Raw genomic sequence first — 25,327 nt, 5'->3', positions numbered from 1 at the left:
ACTGAACCTACCATTCTAACCACGACAGAGGGCGGACAGACTCTCCAACAGAAACAAACTTTTCAACAGAGATCCCGACAACACACTGAGCGTAAATATATATATTGATTGCAATTATTCCCGAATGAGTGAGCGTTCATGTGCAAAGGATTAGCATTTCAATTGTTATAATTATCGACTTTGTAGTGTCTCATCTCAGTTGACCCCCACTTCCCTTTTTGTCCACCAAGCTGCGATACCGATTTTTACATTTACATTTAAGTCATTTAGCAGACGCTCTTATCCAGAGCGACTTACAAATTGGTTTTATCCCACTAGGGAAACTCCGTTATCATTTCCTTGTAATTATCTACTGTTTTTTATGCATTTCTGTTAATTACTTAGTTAGTAAATAAATGATTTAAGACAATTGATGTATGGATGACTCATAGTGAAGACTGGGTTCATGCAGATAATTTACGACGTTTGAAAAAGACTAACGTGAGGTAAAGAAGAATTCATTAATTTAGAAGACTATTGATCAGATACTTTATGAAAATATCTGAAAGTTATATTAGGAAAATTATAACGTTATAATCTGAATATTTTCCTTGGTGCCCCGACTTCCTAGTTAATTACAGGATTGATCAGTTTAATCGCGTAATAATAATTAGTTATTTGATAACGATTGATCTTCAGTTTAATGATGCCAGAGACACGACACAGCTTATGCAAAAGGTTAGTACAGTTTATTCACGAGAACGTTCTGAAGTCCATTATACAAAGACATCCATTTTATACCTTGCTTCTTTCTTACGCACATACTTCCACACAAACAGTAGATATCCTACTCACATACGAACAACACACGAACAAGTTATATTACAGGTCGAATAAACATTTTAAACTATGTACAGAATCAATTGTTAGGATGTTTTTAACATATACCTTCAATAAAGTTCCAATTGGACTATTCCTTCTTGTCTTCATGAGCCATGGAACGCAAGTGACTACCATGAGGAATAAGCATGATCAGAAAATGTCTGACTGCCAGAAACCTGACTGATTCTGCTATCATTCACTCCCACAACACCATAGAAGTCTCATTATAATTTATATTGATGGTTGACATCTAGTGGAACCCCTAGGCAGTGCAACATCATATCTCAAGGGGATTTCATTGGGGACTTTGCTTGCCATGTGAGTTATGTTATACTCACAGACATCACTCAAACAGTTTTAGAAACTTCCAAGTGTTTTCTAAGAAGTGTATCTTTCATTTGGTGAATTGCACTTGTTAATGTATGAAAGATACATTTTTCAAAAAAATATTTTTGAATTTCACACGTTGCCTTTTCAGTGGAATGTTGTCGAGGGGTGCCTCTAGGGGAACCCTTAGCCGTAAGAAGTTAAAGATTTGACAGATAGGAGTGGCTGAAGAGTCAGCTACCATCCTCAGTAACTTTCCATCTAAGTTGTCAATGCCAGGAGGTTTTAGTTGGCATTATGGTTCATTGTTTAGCTAGCTAGCCACATGTCTTAACAAAAGACTCCACTATTCAAGTAACCATTTCAATAGAATGTCATTGCGACAACTGTTGATAAACGTAGCTGGTAAATTCACTCTGGCTATCTGCTCCGATGCCAGAGTGCAGAATAACTGACAAAATTACAAACACTCTACACCCGTTGAATATGGCCAGTGTCAGTAAACATTGGCAAAAATGCGTAAATTGTTGCCAGCAGCACTGTTGCAGTCACCAATGCTCCGGACAACATAAAAAACACCTAACCAACTCTGCTAGGGCGGGTAAAAATAGTCACTGAGCTGTTCTTTCATTTGTGTCTGGAACAAGCTAGCCAACGTTAGCCATTTAGCTTGAGTGCTTGACAGCTGCTGTTTGGACAGAATGCTTGGATCAACCATTAAAGAGTTGGGTTGGGTAAAAGCTGAAGAGGGTGTGAACTATGCTGAATGGGTGTAGATAAAGAAGAGCTCTCCAAACCAAATCCTTCAAAGGCCATTTTCACAAAAGTGAGGATACAAGTTTATCAACTTTCAAAGCAGAATTACTTTCCCATTGTTCCTTAACTGTAGTGTATGATATACCATTTTCTAGCTGTCTACTTTTCTCCAATGTAAAAAACACCCACAATGTAAAAAAACGCCCACAAATCTCACAAGACTTGTCTGAAGTCGGTACAGCCTCTTCTTCCAACTTCTGTCTGTAGTGCCCAAATGGTTTGGGTTACACACTAATCAAATCAAATCAAAATCAAATTTTATTTGTCACATACACATGGTTAGCAGATGTTAATGCGAGTGTAGCGAAATGCTTGTGCTTCTAGTTCCGACAATGCAGTGATAACCAACAAGTAATATATCTAACAATTCCAAAACTACTGTCTTATACACAGTGTAAGGGGATAAAGAATATGTACATAAGGATATATGAATGAGTGATGGTACAGGGCAGCATATCGAAATGGTATCGAGTACAGTATATACCTATGAGATGAGTATGTAGACAAAGTAAACAAAGTGGCATAGTTAAAGTGGCTAGTGATACATGTATTACATAAGGATGCAGTCGATGATATAGAGTACAGTATATACGTATGCATATGAGATGAATAATGTAGGGTAAGTAACATTATATAAGGTAGCATTGTTTAAAGTGGCTAGTGATATATTTACATCATTTCCCATGAATTCCCATTATTAAAGTGGCTGGAGTTGGGTCAGTGTCAATGACAGTGTGTTGGCAGCAGCCACTCAATGTTAGTGGTGGCTGTTTAACAGTCTGATGGCCTTGAGATAGAAGCTGTTTTTCAGTCTCTCGGTCCCAGCTTTGATGCACCTGTACTGACCTCGCCTTCTGGATGATAGCGGGGTGAACAGGCAGTGGCTCGGGTGGTTGATGTCCTTGATGATCTTTATGGCCTTCCTGTAACATCGGGTGGTGTAGGTGTCCTGGAGGGCAGGTAGTTTGCCCCCGGTGATGCGTTGTGCAGACCTCACTACCCTCTGGAGAGCCTTACGGTTGAGGGCGGAGCAGTTGCCGTACCAGGCGGTGATACAGCCGACAGGATGCTCTCGATTGTGCATCTGTAGAAGTTTGTGAGTGCTTTTGGTGACAAGCCGAATTTCTTCAGCCTCCTGAGGTTGAATAGGCGCTGCTGCGCCTTCTTTACGACGCTGTCAGTGTGAGTGGACCAATTCATTTTGTCTGTGATGTGTATGCCGAGGAACTTAAAACTTGCTACCCTCTCCACTACTGTTCCATCAATGTGGATAGGGGGGTGTTCCCTCTGCTGTTTCCTGAAGTCCACAATCATCTCCTTAGTTTTGTTGACGTAGAGTGTGAGGTTATTTTCCTGACACCACACTCCGAGGGCCCTCACCTCCTCTCTGTAGGCCGTCTCGTCATTGTTGGTAATCAAGCCTACCACTGTTGTGTCGTCCGCAAACTTGATGATTGAGTTGGAGGCATGCGTGGCCACGCAGTCGTGGGTGAACAGGGAGTACAGGAGAGGGCTCAGAACGCACCCTTGTGGGGCCCCCGTGTTGAGGATCAGCGGGGAGGAGATGCTGTTGCCTACCCTCACCACCTGGGGGCGGCCCGTCAGGAAGTCCAGTACCCAGTTGCACAGGGCGGGGTCGAGACCCAGGGTCTCGAGCTTGATGACGAGCTTGGAGGGTACTATGGTGTTGAATGCCGAGCTGTAGTCGATGAACAGCATTCTCACATAGGTATTCCTCTTGTCCAGGTGGGTTAGGGCAGTGTGCAGTGTGGTTGAGATTGCGTCGTCTGTGGACCTATTTGGGCGGTAAGCAAATTGGAGTGGGTCTAGGGTGTCAGGTAGGGTGGAGGTGATATGGTCCTTGACTAGTCTCTCAAAGCACTTCATGATGACGGAAGTGAGTGCTACGGGGCGGTAGTCGTTTAGCTCAGTTACCTTAGCTTTCTTGGGAACAGGAACAATGGTGGCCCTCTTGAAGCATGTGGGAACAGCAGACTGGTATAGGGATTGATTGAATATGTCCGTAAACACACCGGCCAGCTGGTCTGCGCATGCTCTGAGGGCGCGGCTGGGGATGACGTCTGGGCCTGCAGCCTTGCGAGGGTTAACATGTTTAAATGTCTTACTCACCTCGGCTGCAGTGAAGGAGAGACCGCATGTTTTCTTTGCAGGCCGTGTCAGTGGCACTGTATTGTCCTCAAAGCGGGCAAAGAAGTTATTTAGTCTGCCTGGGAGCAAGACATCCTGGTCCGTGACTGGGCTGGGTTTCTTCTTGTAGTCCGTGATTGACTGTAGACCCTGCCACATGCCTCTTGTGTCTGAGCCATTGAATTGAGATTCTACTTTGTCTCTGTACTGACGCTTAGCTTGTTTAATAGCCTTGCGGAGGGAATAGCTGCATTGTTTATATTCGGTCATGTTACCAGACACCTTGCCCTGATTAAAAGCAGTGGTTCGCGCTTTCAGTTTCACGCGAATGCTGCCATCAATCCACGGTTTCTGGTTAGGGAATGTTTTTATCGTTGCTATGGGAACGACATCTTCAACGCACGTTCTAATGAACTCGCACACCGAATCAGCGTATTCGTCAATATTTTTATCTGACGCAATACGAAACATGTCCCAGTCCACGTGATGGAAGCAGTCTTGGAGTGTGGAGTCAGCTTGGTCGGACCAGCGTTGGACAGACCTCAGCGTGGGATCCTCTTTTTTAAGTTTCTGTCTGTAGGCAGGGATCAACAAAATGGAGTCGTGGTCAGCTTTTCCGAAAGGGGGGCGGGGCAGGGCCTTATATGCGTCGCGGAAGTTAGAGTAACAATGATCCATTAAACATTCTTGAAAATGCAAGTGTCTTACACCCTTCAAAAGATTAGAATCTTGGTAATCAAACTACGTTTTCCAATTTAAAATAGCTATTACAGAGAACAAAATACCATGCTTTTGTTTGAGAAGAGCAATCAACAACAGAAACATTTTCCGCCATGACAGTTTTTACACATTCACATCTGAAGGTAAAATTATGACTAACATTCTGATATCTTGCTCTTATTTCTCTTCCTGCGGGTTCCAGTGATCAAATGAAGTGCCGTTTTCTTTGATAAAATCCATTTTTATAGCTTAAATCAAAACATTTTGTAACCTGTTTGTGCCGTGAATTCCATCTCTATCAATTTTTTACGGAGCATTTGACGTAATTACACATGGTAAAACATAGATTATCTGGTCATGGTTGGTTTCAGTGCATTCCTCTGGATGTTTGCAACACAGCCAAACGTCATTGTTTTTTTTCGGGGAGTATTGACCGAAGTGAACTGATTTGAAGACAACGAGCAATCATTTTACCCATCGTTAATGGACTGTATTTCTGCCCAATGACCACTGATCTTGAAATCTAGCTGGGTAGATAGCCAATGAGCTGAGGTAAACGCCAGTATGTAATGGTTTTGGGTTGGAGCACCATTCCTTGTTTGATATCGCATGCGTAACGAACTCCATTCTCGCCTTGACGATCAGAGGAGTTGCTGTGAGGCTTGTTATGCTCAGCTGTATTTCGGAAAGTTGTATTTTCAACGATTTCATTGAAGATATCATGGCGAATAAATCAGGAAAAGCGAAGTCAAAATCTAAAGTGAAAGTGAGAGATTTTTTGTTTGAGGAATTTTTGAGTGTTATGATTCAAACAGGAACTGAGTTTCTGCAAGGACAGGACAGGTAAGTGCTAATGCCGTTTTATGATATATATATATATATATGACAAATGGAAAATATATATATATCTGACATATACGCCCAAACTAACCAACACACACACACAAACCACACATTTCATTGCAAATTAAAAATAAAAATAAAAAATTTATATTTATATATATATATATATATAATTTTCATTTTATTTTTAATTTGCAATGAAATGTGTGGTTTGTGTGTGTGTGTGTGTGTTGGTTAGTTTGGGCGTATATGTCAGATATATATATATTTTCCATGTCAGATATATATATTTTACATTTTTTTATTCAAATGGAATGGAGTAGAACAGCAAACACACACATGGCCACTGCGCCTGCTACTCCTCTTCATTTCCATATGAAATAGCCATTGGGTGCTGGGGGCGAGTGCAGGCCCACAACAATGGCCGGAGTTGAATGGAACAGCACTTCACCTTAGTGACTGTTCCCTCTGCTCTATACAATACATATCTGTTTATTTTATGTGATGATAAAAGGCTCATACAATACAAATATCTTTTAAATATTTTCTTTCACAGTGATAGCGACTCCGACTGGGAGCCCCCGGTGCCAAGCTGCCCGCTCTACTTCTGCCCCCAGTGGTGTTCATATGCCGCAGTTCATTACTGCAGGCATGACTGTGCCTCAGGGCCAAAAGGGCACAGCATGAAATGCACAACTTGTTCAGTTTGCCTCTGCTTTACATCAGAAAGAGACTGCTATGGGACATGGCACAGGCAGCAAAATATTGTGATGAGGACTTCCAAAGGGTGTACTGTTTTTTAAAATATTTATTTTCTAATATTTTTTAAAACATTTTTGTGTGTGTGTGTGTTAGAATTGCTTTTTGATATGTTATTTGCACTGCTGTATATAGTTATAGGTCAATTCACCAATTCGGCCACTTGGGTACATTTGGGCAACTTGTGTGGGACACCTGGGTGACTTCATGCTAAATGTCATGTAGCTCACCCATTCCTGAAGTTATCAGTCTGAAACTGTGCACACCTACAGTTGCCCTCTTGTGTTATCCATCAAAATTATCTCCAGCATCCTATCTGACTGTGTGGCTATTCTAGTACATGTGAAAGATGATACTACAACAATAAAAAACAGAAAATGTATGCTCTTTCTTTCTCTTTTCTTCCACCAGATCTACTGTGTTATATTCTCCTACATTCAATTTACATTTCCACAAACTTCAGAATGTTTCCATTCAAATGAAACCAAGAATATGCATATCCTTGCCTCAGGGGCTGAGCAACAGGCAGTTAGATTAGGGTATGTATTCAGGCAGAAATTGAGAACAAAGGGATGCAGCGTACACCACATTGGCCACAATGCACCACAATGCAGCGTACACCACATTGGCCTGCACTCATGGAACCATTCCTCTGCTCTACATTTATTTTCTCTCAACTCAAGCGTTTGCTCACACAATGATGTTTCATCTTGCTCGCGCACTTTTGACTCAAATCCCTGGTAATGTTTGATGAGCTGGCACTCTCATCGTTGCCACGAAATGCCAACTCCTGTTTACCGAGGTAGCATGATGTAGCATTAATTAACCAGATTTTGAAAGACGCATAATCACACACTAAATCACATTTTTATTGGTCACATACACATGGATAGCAGATGTTAATGCGAGTGTAGCAAAATGCTTCTAGTTCCGACCGTGCAGTAATATCTAACAAGTAATCTAACAATTTCACAACAACTACCTTATACACACAAGTGTAAAGGAATGATTAAGAATATGTAGATATAAATATATGGATGAGGGATGGCCGAACGGCATAGGCAGGCGCTATTGCGCCTTTTTCACCACGCTGTCTGTGTGGGTGGACCATTTCAGTTTGTCCGTGATGTGTACGCCGAGGAACTTAACTTTCTACCCTCTCCACTACTGTCCCGTCGATGTGGATAGGGGGGTGCTGCCTATCCACATGGAAGTCCACAATCATTTCCTGAAGTCTACGATCATCTCCGTTGTTTTGCTGACGTTGAGTGTGAGGTTATTTGCATGACACCACACTCCGAGGGCATTGTTGGTAATCAAGCCTACCATTGTAGTGTCGTCTGCAAACTTGATGATTGAGTTGGAGGCGTGCATGTCCACGCAGTCATGGGTGAACAGGGAGTACAGGAGAGGGCTGAGAACGCACCCTTGTGGGGCCCCAGTGTTGAGGATTAGCGGGGTGAAGATGTTGTTTCCTACCCTCACCACCTGGGGGCGGGCTGTCAAAGTCCAGGACCCAGTTGCACAGGGCGGGGTGAGGCCCAGGGTCTCAAACTTGATGACGAGTTTGGAGGGTACTATGGTGTTAAATGCTGAGCTGTAGTCGATGAACCGCATTCTCACAAAGGTATTCCTCTTGTCCAGATGGGTTAGGGCAGTGTGCAGTGTGGTTGTGATTGCGTCGTCTGTGGACCTATTGGGGCGGTAAGCAAATTGGAGTGGGTCTAGGGTGTCAGGTAGGGTGGAGGTGATATGGTCCTTGACGAGTCTCTCAAAGCACTTCATGATGACGGAAGTGAGTGCTACAGGGCGGTAGTCGTTTAGCTCAGTTACCTTAGCTTTCTTGGGAACAGGAACAATGGTGGCCCTCTTGAAGCATGTGGGAAGAGCAGACTGGGATAGGGATTTATTGAATATGTCCTTGAACACACCAGCCAGCTGGTCTTTAACTTTGCATTGTGCATATTCATGTTCAATATCCATTGTTCAATCAATGTCAGATCTATCAGTGAGCTGCCTAATGTCTTAAGAGCTATCTGGCTTTGGATGTGAGACATAGATTTCTCATGCTTTTTGAGTGCTATAGGCAAGTTGTTCAAGTCGCAGTAATCAGCTCATGCTATCGCTGGTGGAGAACAGCAGTCTGGGGAAGCAGTAGAGTTGGCTGCTAGCAGCACAGCCACAACCAGTCTTTCTGTTGAGACCACTCAGATTGAAATTATTGTTATTTTCTGTCCCTTCCTTTTTATGTCGTTTTTTTCATGTATAGTGGTTGTATGAATATTGGATATATCATCCCACAACTGTCCCAAAGTCTGTTTTGGAATATTTATTCCTTGCACAGAATGATAAGCTGACCAATATAATGTAAACCTTTCTACGTTGAGCAAAAGTAGATTGACATAGGCTAGGGATTTTATTGTTTGTTAGGCAACTTGTCTTGTTGGATGAGGAAAATTAAATGTGGACAGTTCTTCTAACATCTTCAAAGTGCACGTCAGAAGGACACATGCTGTTGCATCCCCGATTTTGTCTGTCTTCACTTGTGCTCTGGAGCTTCAAGGCCTGCAAGTATGACCCAAACACTTGACATGCATTAGCTAAAGGCTTCCCATCAAAATATCATCATATATTATGAAAACATTTTATGATATTCGGTAGCCGAAGTCTAAGCCCCTTCGTCTATGATTGGTCAACAGTAGGGATTTAAGAATAGTTTTTTGTCATTCAAGGTGAGATGACTAATTTTCATGCTAATTTTTTGACTTGAGAAATACTGCACCAACCATCTTAGTTAGATGTCAAATTGTGCAACTAATAGCGCTTCAGAAAAAGAGTCAACACAAGAAATCTGTAATTAATTTTATCTTAGATTTTTTCATTTTACCTACCTTTTAACTAGGCAAGTTCTTATAGAACAAATTCTTATTTTCAATGATGGCCAAGGAACAGTGGGTTAACTGCCTTGTTCAGGGGCAGAATGACAGCATGTCAACTCAGTGATTTGAACTCACAACCTTTTGGTTACTAGTCCAACACTCTAACCACTAGGCCACGCTGCCACCCTAGATTCATTCTGACTATCTTCAGGAAGCCACTTTTTTTCACATTTTTCAAGCGACGGTCTTTAAACGTTCAATTCGCCTAGCCTTGTTCTGCTAGGAGCAAACCAAACCTAGTATGCAGATGCCTTAATAAGAATTGAGATATCTGAAAGAGTCATGTGAGTGAGAGGTACTTCAGAGCATGGTGTTTTACAGCCGGGAGAAAGGAATTGTAATGATTAGATTCAGCCCAAGGGCACACATGACTTGTTTTTACAGCCACACAAGGGGGCATGGCCATCAATGCCGCTGGGAAATTCTCGCTCCACACCAAAGTCATCATGTCTTTTCATGGGGAATATGAACCACTGTGTTGGTTGTATTACCATGGCTTTTTAAAGTTTTGTTCATCCTGTGCTGTTCCCTGTTGGTGTCACTTACGTACACTGAAATGAAAAATGAACTCTGCAGAATTGTCCAAGTATATTTCAGAACAGGAGTGGAAAGATTTTATTTTATAAAAAAATTTAGGATCCGCCTTAGCTACTCCTCCTGGGGTCCATGTTTGTCTTTTTAAAATAATCTTTATTCATTATGAAATTGTGAAAAATAAGAAAAACACTCCTCCCTTGAGGTCAAGGACATCGCTTTTGGTAATTGATTGCAGGAAAGGGCTACTATATCAGAATACAGTTACTTAAAGTGATTTTTGTAGTCATTACTCACACTGATAGAGTCAAACTCATTCCAGGGAGGGGGCATAGTGTTTGCTGGTTTTGTCTTTCGATGATAACCTAGACACCCAGATGAGGGGATGTTAAGGGAATTTTTTTATCTATAATGACTAATTATGTATACATTTCAATCAGGATGAATTAAAGGACTATTATGTTACTGTACATGTATGAATTTTCTCTCTTGCTCCCATTTCCAATTGTATATAATGTAGTCAGGAGTTTAGAACAATGCCTTGGTACAAATTAATGAACCAGACTTTCCAGACTGTCCAGAATGCTTATCTACACTGACTGACCTTGGCTCTAGGCGAGGAGGGAAGGCTTGAAAACTATAGGGCCTTTCTACCAGTGTCAAGAAGAGACGGAACATTTAGAAAACGCTGACGTCATTTTCAGTTTATAACCTGTGGTAAAATGTGTATGAACTCAGTACTCTCTTGAATTAAAGGCTGTTACTTGACTTTTAAGACCGGGGCTCTGTCCATTCTTATAAAATAAGGGTCTTACAAACCCTTATGCATTGACAGAGTGTTTAATTTGATTGGGAATTAAAACAGAGGAATTAAATTCCTTCAACAGGGGATGAACTCTGGAGGTCTGTAAGAGTGACCATCGGGTTCTTGGTCAACTCCCTGACCAAGGCTCTTCTCCCACGATTGCTCAGTTTGGCCAGTCGGCCATCTCTAGGAAGAGTCTTGGTGGTTCCAAACTTCTTCCATTTAAAAATGTTGGAGGCCTCTGTGTTCTTGTGGACCTTCAATGCTGCAGACATTTTTTGATACCCTTCCCCAGATCTGTCCCTCGACACAATCCTATCTCGGAGCTCTACGGGCAGTTCCTTCGAACACATGGCTTTGTTTTTTCTCTGACATGCACTGTTAACTGAGGGACCATATATATAGACAGGTGTGTGTCTTTCAAATTCATGTCCAATCATTTTCATTTGCCACAGGTGGTCACCAATCTAGTTGTAGAAACATCTCAAGGATGATTCATGGAAACAGGATGCACCTGAGCTCAATTTTGAGTATCATAACAAGGAGTCTGAATACTTAAGTATATAAAGTTTTTTAATCATTTAAAATGTGCTAAAAACATTATTAACCTGTTTTCGCTTTGTCATTGTATTGTGTAGATTAATGAGAATACTTTTTTAAATACATTTTAGAATAAAGCTGTAATGTAACAAAATCGGGAAACAGTGAGGGGTCTGAATACTTTCGGAATGCACTGTCGACACACAGGCTTTACTTATTAAGGATAGTGGTAGGTCATCAGTGAAAATGTAAAACAGTAAAGAACCAAGACAGCTGCCTTGAGATATACCACACTCTACTTGGTTTACATTAGAAAAGATTCTATGAAAGAAAACCCCCTGTGTTCTGTTAGATAAGTGGCTTTCAATCGTCCTTAATGAAATATCCTCCTCAAGTAAGAAGTACTGTTACTTTAATGAAATGTTACTCAAGTAGAAGTACAAATATTGGTGTAAAAAAAACGACTAATGTGACAATATAAAGTAGCTCATTTGAAATCAAATCAAACTTCCAAACAATGCAGTGAAAATGTCAAACCAGCAAACAAATAATAATACAAATGAATCAAATTCACATAATGCTCAGAGTAAAAGGAATTGAGGTAAAATAAAAACGTTGACCTTGATAATTAGATCATTCCGCTAAGGTTAGCTGAATGTTGTTACACGTTATATTTTCCCTGCATTAAATTGAAAATAGAGAATCATGAACAGTAGGAACATAGGGCATTTGTTTTATGAGTTGTATAAAGGCACATCTGTTACCTGGGCCCCCATTGCAAAAGAGGTTTCTAACCTCAATGCTCTGAAAGTATAAGCCTCTAGTTGTCAGACAGGTTATTCTGCATTTCTAATGAAAGGCATGATGGCATAGGTGTGCCTCGTCACTAGTCTAGTTGACACTAACAAGAGCCCTCTATGGTAAGGGATGGTTTATTTTTCTTTCTCAAACCTGATTTCACTGTTAAGAGTTTTAAACATGTTTGATTTAAAGATGTTCTATTAACAAAACATGCTCTGTTCAAAAGTGTATTATTGTTTAGGAGAATGCAGCCATACACCTTTTATACAGTCTATGTCCTCAGGATAATGTTATCTTACTTGAGGACAGTTTACATGCTATTTAAAAAAAAAATCATGAACCTTTATTTAACTAGGCAAGTCAGTTAAGAACACATTCTTCAATATAATGACGGCTTACAAGCACTGTTAATAATAGCCTTTAAGATTTCCTATTGTTAATGATTGTCATTATTCTGTGTTTGTGCAGTAAAAACTGATAGAAACCTTTCAGAAAAACTGCATGACTCACCATACACTGATTACGGGTGAATTTGATTCAGATGGAACAGATTATAAAGGCATTTTAACATCATAGATTTAGCCTGTGGTAACTTGTTGAAAAGACAACAGCTGGAATGTGGTTTTGACCAATCACCATTCAGGTTTAGAAACACCCGTATAATCAGAGCATAAAGCAACGCATGTGAAATCTTTTCAAGCTGTTCCTTTTTTATATACTTAATGTCTAAAGTTGTGTTTCTTTCTTACAGGACAAACATGTCATCAACAACTTCCAACCGAAGACATCATCTAACTCTGATAGCTGCTCTTGGGGTTTTGTGTTCAGTGGTACTATTTTTTGTTTACTTTCAACCCTCATCTACTGCATGTTCATCTCGGTTGGAGGATTTGCCATTTTTGGCAAAGGGAGATGTTTCCTCACCTACCAAAAAGCCTGTGGAAAAGCCACTTGTGTTGCTCTGGTTCTGGCCACTCGGTGTGAGATGGAATTTTTCGTTCTGCCAAACCCATTTCAACATCGATAGCTGTGTTCTGACAGATGACAGATCCCTTTATGACAAAGCAGACGGAGTGGTTATTTTTCACCAAGACATCAGCTGGGACCTGAAGAACCTGCCTCAGTCTCCTCGTCCACATTTTCAGAAATGGATCTGGTTTCAATTGGAATCACCAACAAATACTGCCAGAAAACCAGGTGTGGAAAACCTCTTTAACCTTACTTTGGGCTATAGACGAGATGCTGACATCACAGTGCGAAATGAATTGACAACCGTGAAGAATGAAAAGGACAGTGAGTTTGTGCTGCCCAAGAAGGATAAATTGGTTTGTTGGATTGTGAGCAACAACAATCCTGCAACTGGGACAGGAACCAGAGCAAAGTACTATCAAGAGCTGGTCAAACACATCAAGATACATCTTTTTGGTGCTGCTTTTACAGGGAGTCGTTTGAAGTATGAGGACTATTACTCAACCCTTGCTAGCTGTAAATTCTACCTTTCATTTGAGAATTCAATCCACAGAGACTACATCACAGAAAAGGTGAATGGACCACTTGTTGCAGGAACCGTACCAGTAGTCTTGGGCCCACCCAGAGAGAACTATGAAAAGTTTTTCCCAGCTGATTCTTTCATTCATGTAAATGACTTTACTAATGCAAAGGCACTGGCTGACTTCCTCCTCCAACTGGACAAGAATGATGAGATGTATGTAAGTTACTTCACTTGGAGGAGGTACCTTAAGGCCAAGCCCCACCTCCAGAGAATAGAGCAAGAGTTTTCTCAACCTGTTTGTTTAGCCTGTGAATACATGGCAAGAGACAAAGGATATTATAAAGTTTTCCACGACGTTTATGAATGGTACTTTGTTTGAGTGTTTAGCCAACATTTTTGTTAGCACAGAATATATATATTTGGCTTAGCTACATAATTCTGCTTTCTTTTTTTGTATCAATTCAAAGGTCATTCAAGGTTTTGGGGTCTATTTATTTTTTTATTTTGTATTTTTTGTAAAAACATTTATTAAGCACTTTGGAATTAGCTAACACTGTAAACTGTCAGGGCAAAATTACATACTTACCTGCTTTTGTTTAATATTAATAGCAAACGTTATACATTTAACTGCTAATGCTAAGTTTTTATGGTGTCCACTCCAGCTTCCTGCAGTTTGTCTGGGCGTCTAGTTAAGGAAATGGGTTTCGCTAGGGATTGCTCGAGTTGACAATGACTTGGTGATAAACATCTAAAAGCTGGCATTCTATAGACAAGATGTGGTGTATATGACCCGAGATAGAGAGAGCCTAGAAGAGTTTAGAACAATGCCTCATTGTCTCATCTTCCTGGCATCTGGGAAGCTAAGCCGGGTTGAATGTAAAACATCCCCTGCAGATGACCAGGAGATGGACCAAGATGGCTTATGGGAAGGGTAGAAATGACTGACTATGCATTTAGGGCCTATATAAGATCTGTTTTTTCATTATAAGTTAAGCTCACAGCAACACAACTTAGAGTGTGCGGTCAACGGTTTCATTATTGCAATAATTAATCGATGATGAATAAAGCTGATTGTCCATGTCTCTCAGTACTGAAATTTCCACTACAAAACACCAATGTGCTGTCAATTCTTAAAGAAACCCTTTGCACTTAAAACCTTTTACTGCAGTGGGCTAAATCAGCTGGTCACAGTGATTCTTCATAGTATTAAACAAATCTACTTTGACACCAAAGTATACCAAGTGTGTGCAAAGCTGTCATCAAGGCAAAGGTTGGCTACTTTGAAGATTCTAAATATAAAATATATTTTGATTTGTTTAACACTGTTACTGTCGCGAGAATGTTCAATAGCTTTGACCAATCCCCGAGGTTTGTAAGACCATGGGTTTAATAATAATTACGCCAAGACTCAGCTGCCATGACATTGCCCTCTTTGGGTACAGCAAGCACCATCCCCCTCTCTCTGTCTCCTACACTCAGGCTGCTGCGACCTCAGGTCGTAAATTCCTAGGGAAGATCCTGCCTCTTGGCCAGACCGTATAGAGAGAGAGTGAATTTTCATAGAGAACAAAGGAATTTCTTCCACCTCACAGAACTTGAGGTCCGAACAACATTTATGTTCTGGAGAAGGTATAAAAGATCGGTGAAGATTCCAGCTACGAACTGGTCCGTTTGGTACAATTTTGTGAAACTCATGGGAGGCAATACGGCCACATTACCATAACGCTGTTTAGATAATAGACTCAGTTTGGGTTTTCCTTTCGACGAAGACCTCGACACTCAGGTGAGGGGAGGAACTCTGGAGCTCTGTCAGAGGGACCATCAGGTTCTTGGTTACCTACCTCCCTGACCAAGGGCCTTCTCCCCCAATTGCTCTAATCAAGTTGTAGAAACATATCAAATCAAACTTTATTTGTCACAAAGTGTAGACTTTACCATGCTTACTCAAGGATGCATCTCAAGGATTATCAATGGAAACAGGATGCACCTGAGTTCAATGTTGAGTTTCATAGCAAAGTGGCTGAATACTTTGTCATGATGGGGTATTTTGTGCAGATTGATGAGGGAAAAGGGAAGGGGTCTGAATACTTTCCCGAATACACTGTAGACACACAGGGTTTATTCATAAAAATGTCAAACTGTATTTGCCAAGGCAGCAGCTACTCTTCCTGGGGTCCAGCAAAATTAGGCAGTTTGTACAAATTTAAAAACATTACAATACATTCACAGATTTCACAACACACTTTGTGCCCTCAAGCCCCTACCACACCACTACCACATATCTACAATACAAAATCTGTGTGTACGTGTGTGTGTCTGTGCCTATGTTTGTTGCTTCACAGTCCCCGTTGTTCCATAAGGTGTTTTTTATCTGTTATTTAAATCAAATTCTACTGCTTGCATCAGTTACTTGATGTGGAATGGAGTTCCATGTAGTCATGACTCTATGTAGTACTGTGTGCAAACCCATAGTCTGTTTAGGACTTGGGGACTGTGAAGAGACCTCTTGTGACATGTCTTGTGGGGTATGCATGGGTGTCCGAGCTGTGCACCAGTAGTTCAAACAGACAGCTCGGTGCATTAAACATGTTAATACCTCTCATAAATACAAGTGGTGACGAAGTCAATCTCTCTACCACTTTGAGCCGGGAGAGATTTACAATAATATTAGCTCACTGTGTACATCCAAGGGCCAGCCGTTCTGCCCTGTTATTAGCCAATTGCAATTTTCCTGTGGCATCTCAAACACATGATTGAACAGTAGTCCAGGTGCGACAAAACTAAGGCCTGTAGGACCTGCCTTATTGATAGGGCTGTAAAGAAGGTAAAGCAGTGCTTTATTATGTACATACTTCTCAGCATTTTAGCTAATTGAATCAATATTGTCATGACGTTGGCTTGTTGGTGAGGTTTATGACCCCCATAAATACCTGATTGTCAGATCAGTTGTCGTCTGAGACATTATTACTGATGATAGGATGACATAAACTGTATCTTGGAAAGTCTACACATTCTAGTTATCAGATTCACATGGAATTGTTGTGCAATTTAAATGTTTAAATATTAAACTATTTGTGAAAAGATTAAATGTAATTTTAGCTTCTAAATGAGAGAATTGTTTTCATAGAGTAAAGACTCTGTCAACTCAGTGGCCCCGCCCCTGTGAACAGACATTGGTTGTAAAACTAAGAAACATGCCCTTCCCGCCACTACTACATAGGCCCTTTACGAAAATGTAATTTTGTGTTCCCGAGGATGTGAGGACGACGGTCCATATGTTAAAAGAGCTAATATCAAACTACAGAACTAAGCCAACTTCAGTGTGAGCTCAAAGTATGGCAACTTGGTATGAACTTTGAACTCTTATTCTCTAAAGAAGTGATACCTCCTAGCCATTGAGTGAGCAGCAGCAGCTGTAAAAGTGGGCTAGGAAAGGACGGACAAAGTATCTCTTCTACCAAAAATACGACGGTACGACAACGTATCCACTCTACCACTAGACATTCTTCAAAGGACAAGGAAGATCTCTGTTGGGCAACACGGCCTTCCATCTATGACCAACCTTTTGAAATATCAGCTCAGAGTAAATATTTCTTGCATTTTCCTTTTCCAAATGGGAGGTTATTTAGAATGCATAAGATTCTGCATTTACGATTGCGTAGCTTTACAAGGTATAGCGTATAGAGACATACCCCAAGAGACTTGTAGCTGTCATTGCTGTGAAAGGTGGCTCTACAAAGTATTGACTTTAGGGGGGTGAATAGTTATGGACGCTCAAGTTTTCCATTTTATATTATTTCTTGTTTATTTCACAATAAAAAATATTTTGCATCTTCAAAGTGGTAGGCATGTTTTGTAGATCAAATGATACAAACTCCACAAAAAAATATGAAAAATGCCAAGGGGGGTGAATAATGTACTTTCGCAAGCTATTGTAGACACTCTGCCTTTACTCAAAGCATGTCATTTGTTTTGATTGAAATAATATTTGGGCCAGTCCTCTGTTTCATCTTCTGCATATGTACAGTACTTATACTTATTACTTGTTGCACTACAAAAGCAAGCTTTACAAATGTATGTAAGAGACCTATGCCCACGTCTGGTATCTCTAATTATTTTTAATCTTTCCTCGCCAATTTAGCCTTCCATGTAGATTTCCCTTTACACTAAATGCACACCCTCCACATATGTCTAGTTCCCTGGTATTTTCCCAACACCACATATGCCCCTCGCAACAGTCATTCAGTTCAGGCATATCCATTATTTGCCAATGTTTAATGAATGTCTCCATTCTAGCCATACACCATTCTCCTAGGATCTTTGCTTCCTCATACATCTGTTCTTCCTCTGAAGCTTCTGATTCCTATAATTCAGGGAAGATTGGTTAGACCATTATGTTATTGTCGCCTGCCTTTCTTGGCCTTCTTCTTGCCCTTCCTACTTCTGGGGTTTACCATACCTATAAGTTCATCCCCAATGTATTTCAGCTCCCTTCTCAGATCTCCTGCTGCTGCCTCACACCTTACTACTGAACTAGTGAGATCTGCAATTTTGGACCAGTTAGGTCCCTCGTCTTTCTGCTCTGGTCCATCTCCTTGTATGGTCTTACCTTGTCTTTCCTCTGTTGCCTTTAGTGCCCAGATAGGTCTCCAGGCTGGCCCCTGTGCCGTCTGCTCCTGCGTCTAGCAGCCCACTAGGGCCATTGTCTTTTGAGCCACACCCAAACCATCCTTTCACAAACTGCCTACCTCTCTCTTTCTGTCTTTCCTCCTTTTCTTTCCTTGATCTCTGATTATTCTGTCTGTGCCTTGGGGTATACCTTCTTAGCCTCCTTATCTTCAAACCTGGTCCCTCTCCAAGTTCTTCCTTACTTTCTTCTATAAGGAAAACCGGTTCTTTTCCTTGCCCCTCTACCTTTTTCTGGGCCCGTACCTCTTCCTCAGTTAATCTCCTCCTCACTCCATGTTTCCTAGCTCTTGGCCCATGGATATCTCCTAACATCATTTCTACCCATCTGTTGTCGGTCATGCAAGCCCCTATGTTGCAATCCAACATCTTCCACTTAAGGCCAAACCTCCTGACTGTACTCTCGTGCCACTCCGCCCCGGCCTTATCCCGATTCATGTAGCTCTGATGTTTCTCTAGGACGTCTAAGTCCTCTTTGGTCCAAAATTTCTCCAAGTCCCCGAGCATAACTTGGGGCTCTCTCCTTGTATCTTTTTCCATTGTTGTCCTTAAATTTTTCATCACCAGAGGTGGTGATCCATATTTCCAATTCGCTGGCTGACATGGGCATTTACTACTATCTTTGAAGTCTACTATTTTATTCTCTTTCCTTCCTATCGCCACTCTACGCCTTCCTGCTGTGGCTTTTATGTTAACCCCGAATCCCCAGGATGTAACTGCGCCAAAGTATTCCTCCTCACCTATCCTTTCTATCAGATACGCCTCATGAGGTTCATAACAATCCTCGCATAGCCATGTGGTTCCAGATAGGACTACCCCATGTATGTCTTCCTGCTCCAATTCTCCTAGGGCCAATCTCCCACATCGCCCACAATTTATCATGACTCTGTCCTCAGCTCCCTTACACCATAGCCGCCTACTCTCTTCTACTCTAACTATCCTACCTTTTTTCCCCACCCTTTCCTCCCTCTCCCCGTCTTGGTTTAAGTAATACCCAGGTCTTACCCTGTCACACTTCGCGGGGTTTTCCTAAGGATATGAGGGGGAGAAAAGATTGGTAAGCACAAAACCCATAATTGCCTTAGTTCATTCCATTTCCTGTGAAAATGGTGCACGGCATTAAGGACCATAGCTATAACTACCCATATTACCATGGGTAGTGCTTTTCCTAAAACCTGTCTCCTAATTTGGCTTCTTTTATTTTTCAGTTTTTGTAGTTCTTTCCACAACTGCATTATTATTATTATTACCAAAATTAGCCCTTCCATTACCCATCCAGCATATGCAAATCCCTTCAATTGTTCACATAGCCCTGTGATATGTGTCATGTTTACTTTAAAGCTTCCTATCTGGCCTATTGCCCCGAAGACTGCTGCCATAGTTTCTCCGAATTGTATCAACCCATAATGTTTCCCCAGTACTGGTGCCATTTGTTGTATTACCACCACAGGTACCATAGACAACATTACAGTCCGTACTTTGGATAAACAAAACTTAATCACTGCCACTAGGGTAGTAAGTAATATTGCTAAAAACGTTATAACCCCCTGACCCTGCCTATTTTTCCAACCCAACATTCCCCAAATCATAATCTGTAGTAGTTGACACAATGTTATAGCTACCTCCTCCTGGGGGTCGCTTTGAGTCAGGTCCCTGTCCTCAAAGTCGGATTGGTTGGAGGAGTTGGACGCCATTTTCTTAGAAGGTTGATGGTAGTTTCTATGTTTCTATGTCTATGTCTATTGTGCAGAAACAGCTCCCCTTTATTCACCTTCAGCCAGTGCCCCCCTTGTTATGCATTACCTACTTCCTTTTCTTAGAGCAGTGTATGTTTGCGGTTGCCATCTCGGCAGGTCACAAGTTCGTGACCTCTAGTAGGTCTACCCGTGTTCCCTCTGTCTCCCGTTGCTCTAATCGGCCAGGAGATCTTTGATGTACTCTCTCGTATACCATAGTCCATATTATTACTCCTTTGCATATTTTCCACAAGAGTTTTAGTATTAACTTCAATAACTCTCTCAGTAGTCTAAGGGTTATTTTAATTATTTTAAATAGGGATAGCCACCCCTTCCTCAGTACTGCATCTACTGGAAGTCCCATTCTTTTGGCGTAGCTTAGGGCTATCATAAGCGTTATGAATATCAAGATCCCTACTGTAATACTTATCCCTAGCCAGAATCTTTCTTTTATTTCTTGACACCATGAAGTGACTTCTTCCCATTTGTCATTTATGGCTGTGACCACCTTATTTACAGGTTCCACTATTATATCATTTGCCATTTTAGCCATCCCTGTGGTAAAACCTCCCCATGCTCTAGTTAACCAGTTGACTCCTAAAGCATTACTCATAGTGGTGTCCTCATCTCGATACCACGTTATGCCATCTGCTCCTTCGTCCCAGAACCTTCTCTTCAATATGTTACAGTAGTTTTCCTGCCCCATAGTTTTTAACAGTTCTAAGTTTTGTGTAATTATACTGCACCCTTCTGATACTGTACCATTGTCAAATAACTGTTTACACGTGGACATATTCCAAGTCAGGGTCATATTCTTATCCCAGTCTGACCCTTTCCCCCATAGGTCTCCCCATGGTTCTTCCTGTTGTGGCCACATTAGCTTTATGGCCCATTCCTTATACCCTCCCATCAGCCACCGGGCGGTCACGGGTTCAAGGGTATATCTAGCCCAATCTGCTAGAGAGGGATCTGTTCGAAGGGTCTGATCCCTGGTGCCAGCTATATCCCCTTGGTTTACATGGAATTTAATGCCTCCATAGCATGCTAATTGTACGTATCCTCCGGTTAACGGAGTGGGGTCTAACGGGCGTTTATCCCATCCCATTGCTATTGGGTCAAATGTTTTGGACACCGTGGTACTCTTCATACTAGTGCTGGCTTCAAAGTTTTTAATGACCGTTTCTTTCATCATAAATGCATTCGTAATCATTTTTCCCATGGTTGTATTCCATTTCTGTAGCATTAATCCCTGCATCCATATAAGGGTATCAGTGTTCAATCTTCCTATTGGAGGGAAACTGTATCCAAATTGATGCACATGTTCCATTTTGTCCTGTGTTCTTATATGTTTTAAAATACCTCCTCCAGCCAATACTCTGGAGTGGCAAGCGCCCCGTGCGTTTACCATGTCTACCAATTTTTGGTTTGCGTTCTCATTCCTGCCTGAGAAGGCCGGAGCTACCCCCAGCATTCCAGGTGAAGGATAATGTCCCCCTGACCATCTATGGAAGTGGGGGATTCCTGATTCTTTCAATATGCCATGGGCTGAGATGCAATGGTATCGTGCCCAGGCCTCAGTTTTATTTGCAGGGGGTCTAACCCATTGGTCATAATACTGTTGGGCGGTATTCCCTCTTTTCCTATAGAACAGGTTATTTGGTTCTTGTCCCCAGTTCCATAATGGGGCTTTAGCACACATTCTTTGGGCCATCTCAAGGCTCTGTTGATAATTTTCTTTCAAACTCCTAAGGTCTAATGCTGTCCATGGGGTTGACCTGGGATAGGCCAACCCTGGGTTTGTATTATTCTGTGTCGTAAGGCATACCCATCCTGAGGTGGAATACTTTATTGTTTTTTCTCCTGGCCTGGCGGAGTGGGGAATGTCATGTCCCCACACTCCATATTCCATCCGGTGGAACCTATCTAATGGGCCACTAGTAAATCCTGGATACTTATAGGTCCTATTTTTTGCATATGGTAAAATAATCCCCTTCCTTCCTCCCAGTATTCTATTATCCCACGAGGAGGAATTTCCAGGGTGTAGGTATAACACTATATCATTCAACCATTTAGCTTCAGGGCTTGGTCCTGTAATTCGCCTCTGCGTGCTGCGCCTTACTCGGTACCTGTAGCTATTCTCTTTCAGACATAATATATTTAAGCCCCCTTGATCTATACCCTGTTTTAGGCCCTCAGGGTGTGTTAGGTTAAGTTCTGTTTTGTCGTGCGCCAGTGTGGTCAGGGGGGCCACCACCCTTTTAGCTCGCTCTAGGGTGCTAATATTGTTTTCGCCTGGTTCACGGGATGTCGTTATTGCTGAACTTGCTGATGCATGACTTGCTGATGCATGACTTGCTGATGCATGACTTGCTGATGCATGACTTGTGGGCATGCTATTTTTGCTCATCCGAGGCCAACGCGTTGGTTTCGTCCTCCTAGGCCTGGCCGAGGTGTTGGAAGCAGTCGTTAAACTGTGGCACTCAACACTTTCCCAAGGTGAACTGGCCATACTTTGATCATAGATAAATTTGATCTCCGTTATATTCTCTGCATCACCCAGCTGTCCCCTCCACTGGCCACCTTTATATGAATTCATATATTGTCCATTCTCACATGTCTGATTAACCAGTACTGGTCCTTTAGTTATATTTACTATATACCCTTGGAGTGTGTTACTGGTCACTAATTTCCACAACACCACTATGATATCATTATGGTCCCAGGTCAGATCCCATTTCGTAATATTATATCTCTGTTTTAACTTGACTGAAGGGTGTCCTGGACACAGTGAGTCATTTGTTATGGTGCATTGTACTGGTGTGCCCCATCTCTTTGTAAATGCTCTATAGGTTGGTATAGAGTTGGCACATTTTTCTTGGAGTATCTCTAGTCCCTGTACTAATTCTCTCTCTTGTTTTTCATACACTATCCCTAGGTTTAGTCCTATTATTATGGTGGTGGGTACTAATATTATGGTGGAAAGGATACTTACCCACCAGAACCATCCCACCTTGCATTCCCTATGCCTGGTTCTATATTCTCCCAGCCTCATTTCCCTGTGGAAACAGAGGGAGACATTCTAGTAAGTTTTGTTTCCTTCTTTATTTATTTATTTTTTTACAAATGGCGGACCTAGTATGGCCTGTGTCCCTTTGTCTAGATGTGCCCTCTCCAAGGTCTCGTGTGTCTGAGGTTAGTTTTCTTTTTATTAGGTTAATCAACCTTCTCATTTTTCCTTGTGGATCAGGTAGAGCAGCTTCTTTTCTACCTCTTCCCTCTCCAGGAGCTGCTTTCCTGTCCACCAACATGTGGCACGAGTATACACAGTCCAATTTGGTTTTGGGGTCCTGGGCAATGTATATTTGCCAGCCCAATTTCACCATGTGCCTTTCTCTTTTGTCACCCCTTACCGGTTCTGTATCCTCTATGGCCATAAGCTTGGAGACACAGCACATTGTCTTCTCTTTCCTCATTAACCTGCCCCAGTGATATTCTCTCACTGGCTTACATGTTCCTTCCCACCAGCATCTTCTCATTACCCCATGGTGGTCGTTTCTCTCATGGTTATTGTCTAATTCATATTCATCATCTTGTTCCCAGTCATGTCTGTTTGTCAACATCTGACTTAGGTAAGTCCTAGGGTTCCATAGGGAAAAATTCCCGTCTACCCTCATCCAACATTCTGGTTCTCCTGGTTGTGTTCCATATCCTGTCACTGGGACTGGGTCACTTTTCCTTTCTTCCAGCCACTGTTCACAATTTTTGTAGGTACTTATTCCTCCAGCCAATCTGAAGGGCCCTGCTTCCACAGGCCATAGGCCTTCCTCCCTTCTCACAGGAGTGAGTAAGCTACCTCTTAACAGGTCATTCCCCCCTCTCAGTTTCTGAGGTCTGCACTCCACAGTTCTTCTGGACCAACACACCTCTGTGTGTCCATACACATGTGCACTGCTTCGGCTCCCATCCTGATGTCACTTACCTGTACTCCTACCATGCAGTTTGGAAATACGTCCCTATCACATCTCTCTGATGTCACTACCTGTACTCCTACCATGCAGTTTGGAAATACGTCCCTATCACATCTCTCTGATGTCACTACCTGTACTCCTACCATGCAGTTTGGAAATACGTCCCTATCACATCTCTCTGATGTCACTTCCTATACTCCTACCATGCAGTTTGGAAATACGTCCCTATCACATCTCTCTGATGTCACTACCTGTACTCCTACCATGCAGTTTGGAAATACGTCCCTATCACATCTCTCTGATGTCACTTCCTGTACTCCTACCATGCAGTTTGGAAATACGTCCCTATCACATCTCTTGCACCAGAGAACCCTTCTTACTCTTTGCCTACCACCTCTCTTACCACAGTCACTTCCTGTGGCTATCTGCCTTATGCTCATCTTGGCCGGGCCTTCATACTGCACCTCCCCTGTGGGTTCTCCGCATACCTCACATGGGGCTATGTTCATATAACCTTTCTGTCCTGAATCTGTGCACCTGCTTTTGTGCCACACAGCCCTGGTATTCCCCCGAACTACCACTCCTGCTTTCGCCAGTTGTTCGTGTCTTAGATGAGTGGTTATCCATACTGCGTCATCTGAGCGTCTCACCTGTATTCCTGACCTGCAGGTCGACATGTGCAGCCACTCTGGATTAACTACTCTGGTGGACATACCTTTTTAAGTTGTGCAACGTCTACCGTTATATCACCGTCTACTTTGATCGTGTTTGCACTGATCACGGCAATTACCTGGTGTCTTTTTCCTTCTTTTTGTTGTTGTTTGTTTTTGTTTTGTTGGGACTCTATTCCCCGTGTCAGCTCCTGGTCTTAATCCTAATCCAGTCTCCCACCTGTAACACACAAGGTAGAGGGGGTGGCTTCATCCCATCTAATGCTATTGAGTATCCTGTAGCCATACACACCGCTACTATAGCGTACCTGTGCCCTAAGGAGGTGGCCACCTTCATAGGACCCATAGTATCTAATGCTATTGAGTATCCTGGTAGCCATACACACCGCTACTATTCTTATACTGTCTTCCATTGCCCTAAGGAGGTGGCCACCTTCATAGGACCCATAGTATCTAATGCTATTGAGTATCCTGTAGCCATACACACCGCTACTATAGCGTACCTGTGCCCTAAGGAGGTGGCCACCTTCATAGGACCCATAGTATCTAATGCTATTGAGTATCCTGTAGCCATACACACCGCTACTATAGATGTACCTGTGCATATTTCTAAGGAGGTGGCCACCTTCATAGGACCCATAGTATCTAATGCTATTGAGTATCCTGTAGCCATACACACCG

The 25,327-nt window shown here is 42.0% G+C and overlaps 2 protein-coding genes across 10 annotated transcripts in view; one reads left to right on the top strand and one right to left on the bottom strand.

Moving 5' to 3' along the window:
- LOC118370408 (4-galactosyl-N-acetylglucosaminide 3-alpha-L-fucosyltransferase 9-like) overlaps nucleotides 1-14,667 on the top strand; it is a 320,212-nt gene extending 305,545 nt beyond the window's left edge. For 8 of the 9 annotated variants that reach the window (XM_052524043.1, XM_052524048.1, XM_052524041.1 and 5 more), the window contains one exon: nucleotides 12,845-14,667. In XM_052524043.1, the coding sequence (XP_052380003.1) occupies nucleotides 12,845-13,964 (1,120 nt within the window). In that variant the 3' untranslated portion in view covers nucleotides 13,965-14,667. Of the gene's footprint in view, nucleotides 1-11,525; nucleotides 12,213-12,844 lie in introns of all 9 variants that reach the window. The other variant, XM_052524046.1, reaches the window with a different exon arrangement.
- A 5,345-nt stretch (nucleotides 14,668-20,012) lies between these two features.
- On the bottom strand, nucleotides 20,013-24,889 carry LOC127931422 (uncharacterized). The gene is made up of 2 exons (XM_052524038.1): nucleotides 24,227-24,889; nucleotides 20,013-24,166 (listed from the first exon to the last, which is right to left on the bottom strand). Exon 2 carries the CDS (start codon nucleotides 23,057-23,059, stop codon nucleotides 20,126-20,128), a length of 2,934 nt encoding a protein of 977 aa, XP_052379998.1. The 5' UTR covers nucleotides 23,060-24,166; nucleotides 24,227-24,889; the 3' UTR covers nucleotides 20,013-20,125.
- Nucleotides 24,890-25,327: the final 438 nt, after the last annotated feature.

Source organism: Oncorhynchus keta, chromosome 8, assembly GCF_023373465.1.
Source record: "Oncorhynchus keta strain PuntledgeMale-10-30-2019 chromosome 8, Oket_V2, whole genome shotgun sequence".
Classification (NCBI taxonomy): Eukaryota; Metazoa; Chordata; class Actinopteri; order Salmoniformes; family Salmonidae; genus Oncorhynchus; species Oncorhynchus keta.
The sequence above is the reverse complement of the archived record's forward strand: the minus strand, read 5'-3'. Positions and strand labels throughout refer to the sequence as shown.